General features: G+C 48.5%; 1 protein-coding gene across 6 annotated transcripts in view; it reads right to left on the reverse strand.

The window, feature by feature from the left end:
- Positions 1-2,524: 2,524 nt before the first annotated feature.
- The window catches only part of CACNA1B (calcium voltage-gated channel subunit alpha1 B), a 313,833-nt gene continuing 300,154 nt past the window's right edge, over positions 2,525-16,203 (reverse strand). For 4 of the 6 annotated variants that reach the window (XM_054284411.1, XM_054284410.1, XM_054284409.1 and 1 more), the window contains 5 exons: positions 15,702-15,828; positions 14,309-14,419; positions 9,505-9,712; positions 8,479-8,690; positions 2,525-6,827 (listed from right to left, as the gene is read on the reverse strand). In XM_054284411.1, coding sequence (XP_054140386.1) covers positions 6,297-6,827; positions 8,479-8,690; positions 9,505-9,712; positions 14,309-14,419; positions 15,702-15,828 — 1,189 coding nt within the window. In that variant the 3' untranslated portion in view covers positions 2,525-6,296. The remainder of the gene's footprint in view (positions 6,828-8,478; positions 8,691-9,504; positions 9,713-14,308; positions 14,420-15,701; positions 15,829-16,203) is intronic. The other 2 variants (XM_054284408.1, XM_054284412.1) reach the window with 2 other exon arrangements.

Consider the following 16,203-nt stretch of genomic DNA (forward strand, 5'->3'; position numbering starts at 1 on the left):
TACTGTTTGCTTTGAATTAACAGCTCTGCTCCACCAGCTTGTTCCTGCCTCCCTCCTTGGGTAGAGAGGCTCCATTCTGGATTCCCATCCCTTCTCTCAGGGCTGGTTTGCTCAGATCTCTGTTCTCCTGCTGACTCACCCAGCCCAAACTTCACTCCCAAATATCTGCACACCCTTCTCAGAGCCCCCAGTGCATGAATTGCTGCCATCCCTCAGTCCCCAAACCTTCCAGCATTTCTCTTACTGCTCTGCCCTTTAAATTCTCCCCAAGTGAATTCCCTGCTAGGGAGATGCTAAATTCCCAGTGACCCCTCCTCACTGGAATCCTCCTAAAAACATGTGGATGTAAAAAAATCCTGCACACCCCAGTGACTTCAAACATAAAACAAGACACAGAACAACCTTAACCTTGTCTTCACTTGACCCTGGGCAATTTAGTCCTTTTCAAGGGTCTCAAATGACTTTTTTTAAAATCACATAAAAATGCAAAATTTGCCTCTTCTTCAAAATATTTTGGAATGTGCTGAGTGACAGCGTTGAGTGGAGGTTTGTCATCACGATCAGGCACTTTGTGAAAACGGTGTTTTCACAGCCTGGAAAATATCAGGAGATCTGCTTAGGCTTGATAAAGAGGGATGAATACACTGGGATGAGTAATCTGTCACCTTGGAGGGGATGTAGGAGTCTGTGGGTGCTGTCTGAAATGTGGCTGGAATGAGGAATCAGCAGATGATCCCAGCTTTTCATACTCCAGGGAATAAAAAAAGCCAAATTCCCTGAGCACCTTGAACTCAGGTGTGCCTGAATTTTCTGCATCCCAAGACAAATATTCCAGGAAATGACTCTCAAGCCTTTTGAATCAGTGTTTTTTCTATTTTTTTCTGTTTCCCTAGAAAGTAGAAAAAGTCTGAAAATGCTACCCCCTAATGGCACAACCGGGTGTGGGGTGCTGGCCTCAGAAAAGCTGATCCAGGTTTTATCCACAGGGAATGAAGGGAATGGAAATACTGTGGTCTCTGCTAGAAAGATATGCCCCTGGGGGGGGCAAACACCCTGACAGCTAAACCTTCCACCAGGAATGGGATGAGAAACAAAAATAAAGCCATTTTTGGGATTCAGCTGAACTCACACCCAGAGGTTCCAGCTGCAGCATCTCAGGTGTGGGAGTGTGGGATCGGGGACCCTGCCTGTCCCAGCTCCCTCAACCCATGGCTCAGGCAGGCCATGGAGAAGCTGATGGATTCATTGCTGCCTTGCACCCAAAGAGCACAAGTGGAATAAGGAGAAGGAAAGGAAAAAAAAATACTTTGGGCAGAGAGTCATCAAAGGGATTTTAGGATTTAAAAACTCATATGGGGTTGTAAAGTGGGTTTGGAGGTCTCTGTGATCCAGGTGTGAAGGGGAGAGGTTGCTCAGCTGCTCCCCAGGCAGATTCCAGCTCCCCAGGTGGTTGTGGTGAAGCAAATCCTGCAAGGTCCCCTCAGTGGTCAGAGTGGACAGTGATCCACACTGATTCCCAAATCCTCCACTTCAAACCTTCCCTTGGATCCTGCTCAAAAATCTCCATTTCATGTTTATTTAGGATATTTCAGAAAATAAAAATCCTACTCTTCAGCGTCATCCAGCCAAGAACCCCAAACCCAGCACAGACCAGGCTGCAAGCCAAGGAAAGTTCTCCTGCCCCAAACCTTGCTAACCATGAACTGTGTGACCTCCAGCCAAACATCTCCTTCCCAAGCTCCAGCCTGACCTGGAGATCAGGGGCTTGAGGACGTTTTCCTTTCATTCCACACCAAATCTGAGGTGGGACCTTGGGTGGTCTCATCACAGAAAAGACAACAAGAAAGAAGAAGAGTCAAGACCTTGTGCTCTAAAAAGTTCTCTACAGCATCCAAGAATTTCTGGAAAGTCCTTGGTGTTGTGTGACACCACAAGACCCTGAGAAGGAGGAACTCAGTGGATTTCTATCCCTGGAAAGGCGTGAGGGGGATTCTCCAGTTATCCAGAGAAATGAGAAGTTCTTTCCTTCTGTCCCAACAGCCCCTGGGTTTTTCTGTTCAGTGCAAGCCTTGGAAGTGCCAACTTCCAATTAATTCCACACGTATGATCAAGATTAACTCTGTTTTCTCCAGGTGCTACAGCAGAGCCTGGGCACATAACAGACTCTGACACCAATCCAACCCCTCAGGCTGCTGATTTCTGAGGGAGCCCCAGGAACTCCTGCAGGGAGTGGGGCCAGGGTTCTGTCAGGGTTAGAGCCAAAGGAAGTCACACATGAAATAGTCTGGGTTGGGTTTAGGGTTATACCCTTGAAAGGTCCTTGAGTCCAACCCTTCTGGGACGAGCAGGGGCACCTTCAGCTTGTCCAGAGCCACCTCCAACTTGACCTGGAATGCTTCCAGGGATGGGGCATCCACAGCTCCTCTGGGCAACCTGTGCCAGCGTTTTACAGGAGAAACTTCCCTCTGTTAAAAACCTGGCAAGAAACAGGGATTAAAACCAGGGGATTTTAACCCTCAACTTTACAGTTCTGCTGCCTGTTGGACTCCAAGAACTGCGATCTCCATGCTGGATCCACACCACAAATTTCCAAACGGCTCCCTACTCAAACCAAGCATCTGTGAAGCTTCTATGGACAAAAAAACCCCACAGATGTGGCCAATTCCTGGCAAAATGGCAGTGTGGGATGCAGTTTCTCCCGGGCTGTCACTCCTGGAGGTGGGCAGGCCCTCGGGGCCGGCCCTCGGCGCCTCCCGCTCAGCAGGCACACCGCACACACCGTCTGGGAATTGCTCAGGTTGGTTTTTTTTTTGCTAAGTTTTTATTTTAATTCAAGGACTTTGCTTCATACAAAATGGAATTGTAGAAACAACTGCAGAATTCAAAGTTTGGCTGATAAATATTACTCAGGCAGCAAACTAGGCAATCACAGAACCTTTTTTTTTCTCAATTTTTTTCTCCCTTATTTTTTTTGGGTAAAGTTCCACTTGTGTTGCATGGTTGGAACTTTGATCGTTTTTCACACTGTTTTTTAAATATAAAGTTTTGCAACAAACCCCCAAATTTATATCAAATATAATTAAAAATTAACAACTGATGAATACATTGTATCAAAAAAGTACGAAGATAAACATTTTCCATGCACATACTTTTTATAGATATGTATATATGTATATATATTACATGCAAACATTACTTATTCAAAGTACAGCCACTACGAGACTGGTTCTGGATGCAGAAAACTGATCGGTGCAATTCAAGTTTGGCAACTCACTATGAGGATTCTTGGAAAGATGGAGAGACAGCAGAGAGGCTGTAAAAAAATGTCAGGAAAGGGTTATGGATAATTGTGGTCAGGCTTGTCTGTCACTGTCATCGACCCCTACAAGGCGGGTGGAGGATTTGGACAACTTGAGATTCTTCTTCGTGTTCTGCCTATGAATTGGGGTGACCCGAAGCTGTGTTAGTGCAGGGCTGGGGCATTGGGTATGGAAAATGGGAGAGGAAAAGGGGGAAAAGACAGAATTATTCCGTACAGAAAGACATCTCTGTTGCTTTCCAGTGTGGGTACAGTGTTTGCATGCACGGGCAGAGAGATGGTGTTGTCCCTTCCCCTCAACTTCCTGGAGTAAAATAGGAACGTTCCCTTGGAAAATTTCAAATAAGGTGTTTGTGCCTTCATTTCAGGAAAATGTATAAAACATTTGGTCACAATCGTGCTGAAGCCTGAAACAGGAAAATCCAGCAGCTAAAGCTAGAGATGGATGAAGGTCTTGGAGTGGTGGTGGGGTGGGTGTGTGTCCGGACGTGTCATCTGGTTGCATAGCCCTCCGTTTGGGAATGCCAGGAATGCCAGCCGTGACCTCTGGCTACCACACTGCCTTTATTCCGAGTGCACACGAGTACAGAGACAGAGATACAGACAGGAGTTATCCTTTAGCAGAATCCAGGGATGAGATCGGCCAGAGATTGCTACTGAACAGAACGAAATTAAAACAAAACACCGGAGGGAACAAAACTGGGTTGAGTTTCCTCAAGAGAAGAGCTACAGGAGATGTGAAGAACCACCCTAGAGCAGACTGCTCCTGCCTGAGGCTGACAGACTTTGCTGAGAGCATGAGAGACCTCCTGAGCGTTTTGGTGGCATCTGATCCCCTCCAAGCAACCCAGGGACAGAACAGATCACCAGGGCCAGTGGGATTTCCACCCACCCCGTGCGACCGCTGCGCCTGGAGAAGTTCCACAGGTCTGGGGCCTGGTAGATCCTCTGAAAAAATTCACCTCTCCAACCCTATCCTCTATCCTAGTGGCGCTTTTAGGGATGTGCTCAGCACCTCCCACCCTTCCTCCTTTCACCTTTTAACCTCTCCACGTCCTCTGGCTGCCCTGTGCCCCAAACCAGCCCTACAAGGGCTCAGCAGAGCCCTGGGCAGGAGGTTCTGGCCGGGATTTGCCCCAGCCTCCCTCCCCGCCAGCACAGCGTTTGCCCTTTTCCCAGGCTCACAGTGCAGGAATCCACACGGGCACAAAAGAAAGAAACCAGCCAACACAAGAATCGTTGCAAGAACGCAGAAATCTCATCCCTGAGAATCAGAGTTAGAGGTTTGGATTATTATTATTATTATTATCATCACTTTTTTTTTAAACCTTCTCCTATCAGGCAATAAAAACTACTCACTCCAACTGCCCTCCACACCAGTGATGCACGGCCAGAGCTCTCTCAGCTGGCCTGTGGGAGATGCTGCTCCTCCTGCAGGAGCACCCCTGCAGATGCTGCCCTTTCCCACTTGCATTTCCTCCACTGGGCAATGAGACAAGGCCGGCTTTCTTTGCTGCAATCACTCCCCTCTCACCCATAAAAGTATATCTATATATATATTTATATTTCTATATTCTAACCAAAAATAAAATAAAATAAAATAAAAGGCCAACCAAACCCAAACCAAGCCCAAAGCACGTTTGCCTTCCCCACTGGAAGCTCCCAGCCTGGGGCACAGTGTCCCCAGGGCCCCTCCAGGCTCCGGCTGCTCGGCCCCACACCCTCTGCCCTCCCCACGCTCGCCCAAGCTCTGATGCCTCGAAGCAAGAGGTTGCATCGTCACTGTGAAAGATTTCAAAGGTTAGGCACTTAGTAGTGAACAACTGGAGCATTCGGTAGAAACGGTGGGACCTGGAATGACAATTGGACTAATTCTCTACAGAAAGAGGAAATTTTTTTCTTTTTTTTTTTTTGGTTTTTTTTTTTACTGTACAATTTACAAAAATGCACACAATGAAAAGTTAAAGTTCTATCTAATAGCTTGATATAAAACCAATAACATTTCTTCTTCTCAACCTTACGCTTTTTTTTTCCTCTTTTTGTTTGGGTTGTTCTTTTTTTGTGGACTTTTTTTTTTTTTAAGTTGTTTTTTGCTAAATCAAGCTTATATTGTAAACAAGACAAAACAGTGAGGGTGTGTTGCAGTCAACAGGAGAGAGGGATGGATTGAAAAGTCTCAGCAGCAAGGAAACAGTCCTTACAAAGGAGCTCTCTTGTGGCTTTACCGTGTGTCAGTGTGAAGGACCCAATGTGGTGAGTGACATTAGAGACCCCCAGGGCAGTGGTGTCACAGCAGGGTCAGCTCGGGGGTGGCACCAGCTCTGCCCTAAAGGATTGCAGTGGCTGAACATCAAGTCCCAAAGGACTGTCCTTTGTTCTGGGCTGTGTTTCTCCTCTCCCAGTTTCTTGGGTGCATCTCTTCCTTCTCAGCACTCAACGAGACAAAACGCGGGGGGTGAGCGTTGTTCGCGCGAGTCCCTTTGCGACCCCCGGCTCCCACCCTGGCAGGGGGGAATTATGATGGTAAATTAATTCAGAAATAGCCCAACAAAACTGCGCCAATCATGAGAAGGACCCACAGTTCTGCTTTTCCACCGTGGAAGGTGAGGATCGCTCTCCTCCCGGCTCCTGGCCTCCGTGGCCGGGTTGGCGCCTGGTGCGTGTCTCGGGACTAGACAAGGCAGTGGGGAGGGGGCAGTGAGGGATGTGCTCCTCCCGCTGCCTTCCCCAGAAGGAGGGAGCCTTCTTCCTCCATCTGTCTAGTGCAAAAAAAAACACAAATCAAAAAGAAAAAAACTAAAGAACAACAGAGGAGAGAGAGGCTGCAGGGGCTTCTCCGGCCCCGGGCGCTGAGCAGTCCTCAGGGCTGCCCCGCCGGCCGCCTCCGGCCCCGGGGCCCCACGGGAGCTCCCAGCCCTCCAGATGATAAAACTCATCCTTATTAAGCACGCACACCTCGCAGGGTTCCGCCGAGCCGCTAGCACCAGTCATCCTCATCGGCTTCGTGGTAGTAACTGCGTCCTCTGGCGCCGGGGCCCGTGTTGAGCCCCAGCGTGTAGTGGTACCCGTTGGGCACGCGGCGGATTTGGTGCGACTGCGAGGTCAGCGAGGAGACGTAGGAAGTCCTTGAGGAGCGGCCCGAGTTGGTGGCCACGGCCTCCTCGAAGGTGAGCGTGTCCTCGGGCGCGGCGCGCTGCGGGCTGTCGGCGGCGGCATCGTCGCGGTGGCCCAGGTAGGGGTCGGAGCCGATGCGGGCCACGGCGGGCGGGGGCGGCTGCTGCTCCCCCCGCAGCAGCGCGTTGTGCTCGGACAGCCCGCGGCTCAGGCGGCCCGGGGAGAACGTGGGGGTTTGGAAAGTGGTGAAGTGCACGGGCGAGGAGTTAGCGGTCTTGTAAGTGATGCTGGGGCGTGGGGTCAGTGGAGTCTGTGGGAGCTGCCTCCGACCCCGGCAGGGGGTACTAGCACCAGATGTCGACAGCAAGGGGCTCCCATTAACTGAACCACTGCCCTACATCAAAATTGGAACAGAGCAAATCAAAAAATAAAAAAAGGGAAACACCGGACAAACACAAAGGCAGGCAGGTATCAAACAGAAGGAGAAGCAACAGAAGGCGGAGACGAGTCACAAGAGGAAAGAAAAGCAAAAAAAGAGAGAGTTTAGACAAGCACAGTCGGGGCGGGAGGTTCTCGAGAGATAATTCAACACAAGATGTGAAGAGCTGGAGAGTTCAAGTCTGGGAGCAGTAGGAACAGAGAGGGGCAGAGCATCGGTAGGACGCAAACTGGCACACGGCTCCAACAGAGGGGACACTGCCCAGGGGAGGCACCCACAGCATACAGGGCTCGACATGCGCCTTACCTGGCCTGGGAGCAGCTCAAAAACCTGAGTTATTGGGGATTTTTATGAATTACTTTTAATAGGTTTTTTTTTTTTAATTTTTTTTAAGAATTAATAGTTTTGCTTGCAAAGAGATGAGTTTTAAGGTCCCCTCCAAATCAAACCATTTTAGGACTCCATTTCTGTTGCCATAACTGGATTATGGGTTGTTGTTATTGTAATTGTTGTTATTATTATTATTATTATTATTATTGTTATCATTATCGTTATTTTATTCTTATGGATTCTGCATGGAAGAAGGATCTGGGTAACTGTTTTTTGCAGGTTGGGAATGAAATGCCTTTGGATTAAATAGCCAATTTCTGAAAAAATAACAACCAAAAGCTTTTTGGGCAGGCTTTAACAAGTCCCTTTAACAGAAATGCATTCACATTCTCCTCTTTAATATTATACGTTTGATTTTGGAGTGGTAGAAGGGTCTGGCAGCTTCCTGGGTTACTAATAATGCCTTGTGAGAGTGAACTAAGCTGCAGTAATTTACACAAATGCCATGAGTGAGAGGAAAGGGCCTGTCTTCCCATTTCTGTTTACATTCTCCCAAGGCAGGACATGAGTGCATTGAACAATCCCCCAGCCTTTCCCAACCTAACATTTTGAGACCAGACCTTTAATTTTTAAAGAGCACCTTTTCCTTCCTATCAACTCATCAGGCTGTCAGTCACTGCTTGTTCTGCCCTGCCTGGCTCTCCCAGTGACCAGGAACATTCCAGCACCCTGGGGAAGCTGTCCAGCTTCTCCCAAGTGCCTGAGCACCTCACAGTTACAAAAGGAAGGAGAACTAAATTTTAGTCTGGAGAAGAGGAAGCTCAGGGAGGACCCTTTTGGTTTCTCCAACTTCCTGACAGAAGCATGGAGCCAGGTGGGGGTCAGGCTGTGCTCCCATGTAAGAGGAAACAAACAGCCTCAAGTTGTGCCAGGGGAGGTTCAGGTTGGACATCAGGAGGGATTTCTTCCTGGAAAGGGTGGACAGGCATTGGAAGGGCGAGCTCAGGGAGGTTTGGAGTCCCCATCCCTGGAGGTGTCCAAGGAAGGCCTGGATGTGGCACTGTGGGCAGGTGAGAAGGTGGGGTTGGGCAGAGCTTGGACTTGGACAATTTTTCCAGCCTTGGTGTGAGGCTCCAAGCAGGACCCCAATGGCTTTATCTGCAACTGCCTGACCTTCCTTGCCCTTTCCACCTCCTCTAATTTAAACAAAACATGGCAAAGGTGCACAAACCCCTGGCAGAGCTCAGGGCTGTTTCCCCACGCTGCCTCTCCTCACCTGTCTGTGTGGGCCGTGCTCTGGGCCCCCGTTGGGCGAGGTGGGCCTGCTCTGGTCAGCAGATTTGGGCTGGGCACGGTCCCGGCTGCCGTAGCGGTCGCAGGAGTAGAAGCGCTGCTTTTCGGAGGAGGAGGAGGAGTGCTGCTTCCTCTCCTGGGAACGACCACGCTCCTGCTTCTTGTCCTTGGAAGAAGACTCTCCAGACTGGGCTACTGAAAGGAGAACGTTGGGTAGGGGGTCACCAGTGTGTTGAGACATAAACTTTAAAGAATTTAGAGATTTTAGAGGAGCTAAGATTTTAGTTAGAGATAAGCTTTATTGGAGTTAATTAAAATAAATGGGTAGGTCTTGATGGAGTTAAGAGTTAGTAGTTAACTAATAATTGATTGCTTGTGAACACAATGTTTGACTAGCTGGGTTTATAATGAAGAATATAGAAACTGATAAATAGCGTTTAGGAACATAAGACAATTGTGGCCTTCTCTGTTCTGAAACCAATTGAAGATGGGGAGTAGGAGTCTTACCAAGGGTTCATTTGACATATTTGCATTGAAAAGAGGAACAGCAGCTGCCTCTTCTTCCACTGGATCTTCAGAGGAAGAATACATCCTTCTCTACAGATCCCCTTGCTCCAACAGAACCACCCCTGACACTGCAGGAGGGCTGCAGCCACAATTCCAATGGGACTGCCACCAACGCCCTGACCCACAGGGTGTCAGGTTGGGTCCTGACTCTGTCAGTGTTGTTCTAGTGTACTGCATTGTTTATTTTATCCTTTTATTTTTTTCTTCCCTATTAAAGAACTGTTATTTTCTGCTCCCGTATTTTTGCCTGAGAGCCCCTTAATTTAAAATTTATAGCAATTAGGAGGGGTGGGGAGGGTTTACATTCTCCATTTCAGGGGAGGCTCCTGCCTTCCTTAGCAGACACCTGGCTTTCCAAACCAAGACAGTTTGCTACAAGAATGTAATCATCAGAAGGCTTAGAAAAATCTTAAAAAAATCAGGGTGACAGCAAATCACTCACCAGCTTGTCCATCAGCCATGTGATGGGCGGCCCTATCCAAGGACTTCTGCTTCTTCTCCTTGCGCCGGTGGCAGCGGTGGTGGTGGTGGTGGTGGCCCTGCTCTGGTGGCATGCGCTCCAGCGAGTACTCGTAGAGGTGCATGGCGTGAGGGCGCTGCGGGGCCAGCGTGGAGACCGAGCGCTTCATGGGGCTTGTGTCCGGGATGGGCTGCGGGGAACACGGAGGGACACGGAGCGCGGTGAGGGAAGGAGCCGCGCCCCGCTCGGCTGCCTGCTTCCCAGCATGGAGGGGGTTAAACAGCCAGAGAAAGGGGCAAGGAGGGCAAGGAGAGAAATGGTTAATTGGAGACAAACCGAGGATTTGTGGGATGTGGACTGAGTGTGAAATTTGGGAAGGGGATGGGATCTCCCAGTGCCAATCCATGGGGATCACACACAGGCAGCACTGCACAGCACACCCAGCGGGGAGCTCAGCAGGGACATGGGGCAGAGCAGCAGCCAAGCACCTCACAAGGGAATTCTCCAACACCAGGGGCACCCACAGCTGCTCCAGGGCCTACATCCCAAAGCAGCTCCAGAGAGGAAAGCAGGTAGCATTGCTGAGCACCACACGGATGGGGAGAAAAATCAGGAATCAGGGGAGGTACAGGCCAAGCCACCAGGAAATTCCTTCTATTTCCCTGCAGTGAACACAACTCCCATCAAACATTTAAACCTCTCTTGTCCCGCCATCACTCCCTGAAGCCCTTTGCCTGGAGCAAGGATAGTGCGTGGATCCCGCAATCCCACCAGGACATCTCCAGAAAGGAATACCTGCGTTTGCTATTGCTGTTTTTAAAACATTTGTGTCCAAGCATCTGGGCACTGAGAGCTGTAACAGCGCTGCTGGATACCCTCCCTGTGCCAGGGGCAGCTCCAGACCCTGCTTTGTACCCTTTTGGTACAAAACCTTACCAAGGTTCTGCAGAGCCCCAGAAAAGTGTCCTGCAGGACAGCTCATCTCACAGTCTCTACCCTTCCTCTGCCCAGGGATAAAGCTCAGAAAACAGGGCCAATTTCCACATTTTCTTCTCTGCTGGCCTCTGCCTGGCTCTGTGTGGAGACAACAGCTCATCCATCCTCTGGATGCTTCCCTGGGTCTGTCACTGCACCCCAGCCGTGTGCCAGAGGAGAGATCTCAGAGCACAGTGTTTCAGCTTGACAGTGAAATTCAGGATGTTCCCCAGTCCCTCAGCCTTACACTTGTTCGAATTCCCAATCCAATAACTCCCTCCAACACCAGCTCTCAGGGAACATTTACTCTGCTCACCGTAACCTTTCCTAAGACCTCTGTATTATTTTTCCTGTCTGCTGTCTTTTGTTTGCTTATCCTGAAATCCAGATCTCTGCTTCCCTTGTGATATTTACCCAAGGCAAAGCCAATTGTTTCATAGTTCTGCTCATTATTTTAAGTGGAAAAACCACTCTCCCTCCCCTTGAGGGCAGATTTTCCTGGGTGTAAAGGCACCACTGGCCCAGTCACCCACATTTTGGTGCTTCCCACTGAAGGGCAGTTGGGATCCTGGTGCTGGAAGGTTTATCAGGCTGGGCTCACAAGGCTCACAAGGCTCACAAGGCTGGGATGAGGGAGCCCAGCAGAGCTTTTGGTGTGGCTCTGGAAGCACCAATTCCATCAGCAGGACCATGTTAATGTCACCTCTTGTGGCCCTCATCTGTGTGGACAAGAAATTATACTCAGAAGCTTAATATCTGTCCTTGTTTAGTGCTGAGCCTGCAGCTGGGGGAAGGCAGGGTGACTGTAAACTGGACAGTCTGATGGGCAAAAATGTGGGAAGTGAAATATTTCCCACTAAAAAACACAGCCAGATTTTCAAAATCCATACAGGGCTGCCGGAAAGAAAGCAAGAGAAAAAAAAACCAACCAACCAAAACCAAACCTAAAAAAAACCTGAAAAAAACCAAACCAAACCAAAACCCTAAACAAAAAAATCCACCAAAAATAAAAAAAAAAACCACCACCAACAGAAAAACCTGGCATAGATTGACAAGAAATGAACATTTCTTTTTGGGCTTTGGTCCTGCATCCACACTTATTCCAGGGACAGAATTCCCACTGACACGAATCAGTGGCAAGGCAATCAATCCTTCTTCCATAAATTCTGGCAAGGCTCTTGTTACGGGAGGCTCCCAAAAAGCCTCAGGAGGCTGCATGCACCCCTGCAGAGAGCTCCTAATTGCTTCTTCATTACCAATCCGAGTGTTTTCACTGCCTAAATTCCTGAGCAGAGCAACGAGGCATGAAAATAAACAAATCAAAAAACAAATAAAGCAACCCACCCAGCCAAGCCCTGCTAGCAGAGCGAAGCATGCGACCAGGACAGAGGGAAAAGTGGGAAAAGAAAGAGCGTCTGTGCCGGAGCGACTCCAGATGAGAGGGGAGAAAAGTCAAGGGTTAAAGGAAGGTTAATTAACTCTAAAGGTGAATTTAATAGGATACAATTTAGTGCAAACTACATACTGCCAGGTAACTCCCAGGTGACCGTGCTTTGCTCCTCTGCAAACAATTCGGACAAGGTGAGGGACATTATTGGAAGCAGCCCCAAAGTACAGCCAGTGTCAGACATCAGATGTGCAGCAGACACCATGACGACCAGGGAGGGAGGTGATGAGGGCAGGACAGCAAAGAGGGAGGGTGCAAACACAGGAGGAGGGGTTTTGTTAAATAAGTGGAACATAAAAGAGAGAGGCAAACAGAAAGGGAGGCATCCAGGAACAGAAAGCATTGCAAATAAGAGTTAGAAAGAACTCAAAAGTTTGGGGAGGGGCAGAGCAGCATGTAGAGGGAGGGTGGAGGGCATGGAGGGGGAGACACACACAGAAAGGACATCAGTTATTCACCCAAGCTACAACCACTGAACATTGTATTATAAATGAGGTTAGACCTGAGATTCCGGGCCTGATTCACACCCAGGTGTGGCACGAGGGGCAGTGACACCCTGGGGATACAAGCCATGCTTCTGTCAGGGACACTCCTGCAATATCTGACTGCCATGGAGAGGAGCTTCCCAAGGGAAGGCTCTGCCAGCTGCACTGCCAAGGGAGGAAAGAGGCTACCTGTGGTCTAGGAAAAAGCATAATTTCTGGGAAGGAGAAAAAGCTTTGCTTTGTGAGCTGTTGCTTTTATTAAGCACAGTGAGGAGTGATAATTCTGAGAATCACAGGGCTCACACAAAGGCCAGGAGCCAGGTTGGAAATCCTCTGGTCGGCACAAAAATTCCATCTGTTGGAGCTATTGCTGTGTGTGTGCACAACACAGGGTTTCACTTTGGGGTGCAGCTAATCCTTCACATTCTGCACCCCAGGGAGAGCCACAGAAACAGCTCAAGGTGTGGGAATCCACAAAATGAGATGGCTTTGAAAGCTGCAAAAGGCAGTCTCAGAGACAGCAGAACTGTGAGTAGAGCTAAGCAGCAGCCATGAGATTGGTCAGCAGGAAAATTATTTAAACTGTAGAAAAGCAAGGACAAATAGAACAATGGTCTGTGTATTAATGCTTGTCTAGAATAACTCTCTAAGCTACAGAAAAGTTTATCTAGCAAGATATTAGGAAGATTGAAGCTTGATAATGGAGCTCTGTGTGTTGTGTTTTAAGGCTCACAAGCAGGTATTGTATTTGAAATAAGCAAGCATTGTTTTAACCAAAAGTACGTGTGCTTATAGTGATTGGATGGAACTACTGTCAATGTGCTTTGGTTTTGTGTGATTGGTCAAAAAACTTTTAAAGTGAGTTGTAACATCAAGTTCTTTTTCTGCTGCCTGGGATGTGATCTGATGACATCTTCCCATTTTCATAACCATGGAATGAGACTGATGCTGGAAAATCAAACAGCTCAAGGCACGTTCCACAGCAGTCCTGTCCCATATATGATTTGTACCCAGACCCCAGCTGGCAATACAAGGGCAGGCTGCTCCCTCCTGGCTGTGTGAATCAGGCCCTGGGAATGAGGCAAGACACGAGTGGTGAGAATGTTGTGACACAGGAGACAGGATGGTGGCTGGGCAGCATTGGGGACAAACAGCAGCAAATGTGTGAAATGGCCAAAAATGATCTGTGACATCCTACACACTAAGCAGTGCCCACAAGCTGATGTGAAAGTCAACTCCAGTGAGGAGATTTCTTTGAAAAATAAGTTAAATAAATCAACAAGGGAAATCCTCAACACCAGACTAGTGGCCAAGGTCACAGTACAGGAAAATACAGGGAGCACACTCAGTGTCCCAGGGCAGCTCCCTGGTAGTCTCTGTGCCTGCTGCATTCACCTGTGTGTGTCACAGCACGTTGCAGCTTTTTGGAAGGACAGGGCACAGGAACACAGCTTGGCTGGCTGGATAAACAACACACAACTAATGGAAACACAGCCTGAATGGCCTTGTCCCCAAATAGTCCCCAGACACTCTTGGGTGGCCCAGCCAGAGGGACCATCCTGAGCTGCTCTGTGCTGCTAGCAGGGAGGAGTAAAACTGGGGACAGTGCTGTGACTGCACAGGATAGCTGCCACACCCTGCAGGGAATCACTGCAGGGAATCCCTGGCCATGCCCTGCAGGGAATCACTGCAGGGAATCCCTGCCCACACCCTGCAGAGAACCCCACTGCTATCCCAGAACAAGGCCTAGATTCCTGTCTCCACATCTTTTAACACCAGTATTCCCAAGCCAGCTCCAGCCCATGACAAGCAGAAAGAAGATGCTGAGATCTTGGCCCGCTCCCAGTCTCCCACCATCACATCCCCACCTCTCTCTCACCTGGGTTTCAGCAGCCAGGCGTGGCATGGAGGCTGCACGGCCCTGGCTCTCCAGGGCTGGCTGGGGCTCTCCGTTGGCAACTGTGGGGCTGATCTCCTTCATTTCTACCACCTGAACAAAACATGGAATGGTTTCAGTAGCAAGAACATGTCAGCTTTGAAGCCACCATCAGCTTCCTGAAGTTTGATTGGACTGGGAAGAGATGCTGGTGTGGCAAAGAGAACAACTGAAGAGCTGTGGAGTGTTGAAGTAGAAAAATGATAAAGAAAAGCCTCCTAAAATGAGGCCTGCTCTGGCTGGTCTGTCACTACTTCTAAGTCAAGCCAGCACTGTGCAAGTTCCCATGTGAAAGCAATCCTGGTGTGAGCAATTCATTAGCGTAACAATCTGTTCCTGGGTTAAAACTGTTTTTATACAGTTTTATAACAGTTTTTATACTGTTTTATAACAGTTTTTATACTGCTAGATAGAAAAATTAAAACTATCTCTCACAAAGAACTTTTCCTGCACGTACACACCAAAGGTTTGAGTGACCAATCCATCCAGAATAACAACTTGTTACTGACCAATAAAGTGATTAACAAGAAAGCTCCTGACCAATGGGAGTCCCACATGAGGTCTGTAAAACCATATAAAAAGGAGTTCTGTGAATAAAGAATGGGCTTTTTCCACCATGAAGAAAATGGAGTCCATGTGATTTATTCCCATAGTGGGGTGCCCAGGTTACTCTGTCCTCAGCCAGGACATCCCACAAGCAGTGGGATGAGCTCTTCCACCAGCCAGGAGCCCCAGCTGTGACCCTGGAAACCCCTCAGGTCATTCTGACCATTCTCACCTGATTTGGGACAATGGGATTGGGAAATGGGAAGAGAGAGCCTGAGGTAACCCATGGCAGCAAGACAGAATCCCAGGAAAAGAATGTCCAGATTGGCTGTGGGAGCTGCCAGGTATGGGCTTTCTCCACAATGCTCAAGCAAACAAGAGACAGAATAGTGCTTGCCTCAAGGGACAGCTCTACTAAATCCAGGTCCCCCTGCCTTCACCTGGATATTCTAAACACTTTCTAAAATTTCTGAAAATCCACCATGGCTCTAAAATCTCCTGCACCTCACCCTGTCTTCACCTGCTTTTTCTAAACATTTTCTAAAATTTCTTAAATTCTACCACACCCCTAAAATGTCCTGCATCTCATCCCATCTTCACATAATCATTTTCCTAAATTCTGGAGTTCTTACATTCTAAACATTTTCTTAAATTTCTGGAGTTCTACCACACCTCTAAAATCTCCTGCATCTCACCCCGTCTTCACCTGCTTTTTAAAACATTTTCTTAAATTTCTCAAGTTCTCCCACAGCTCTAAAACCTGCAGCTCCCCCTTCCCCCATTTGCTCACCCTCTCAATGGGGATCTCCTCGGAGTGGCCTCGCTCAAAAGCTGGGCTCCTGGTTTCATAGAACACGTCCTGGGTGCGCTGGGTCCCCCAAGAACTGGACTCTTTGATCCCTCCCTCTGGGGGTGGCCTGTCCAAAGAAAAAAAGGGGAAAAGATTCATCCTTTTGCAAAGAGATTTTGCTAAATTTGGCAAACCAAACTTGAGCACCCTTTGGGGTTTCACACATGAAAATCAGTTGCAGGATGGACACAGTGGCTGGTGAAGCTCCAAGGTGCCCTGGGTGTTTCTCCTGTAGAGCCTGAAGATCCCATAAGAATGAGGACATCAAACCAACTATGATTTTTTTTTTTCAATAATTAAGGAAAACAACTTCTGCCACTTAAATCCTTCTGGACAATGAAGAATTTGGGAGTTCAGGCTGATTTTGTATGCAGGACCAGCTGGGCACTGGTCAAACACCTCAACCATGCTGAAGTCCCTTCAGCTGTCAGGTCTGGTGTTG

The sequence above is a fragment of the Melozone crissalis genome, unplaced genomic scaffold (genome assembly GCF_028551555.1).
Source record: "Melozone crissalis strain CALT ecotype California unplaced genomic scaffold, PUWL_Pcris_2 ptg000041l_1, whole genome shotgun sequence".
Lineage (NCBI taxonomy): Eukaryota > Metazoa > Chordata > Aves > Passeriformes > Passerellidae > Melozone > Melozone crissalis.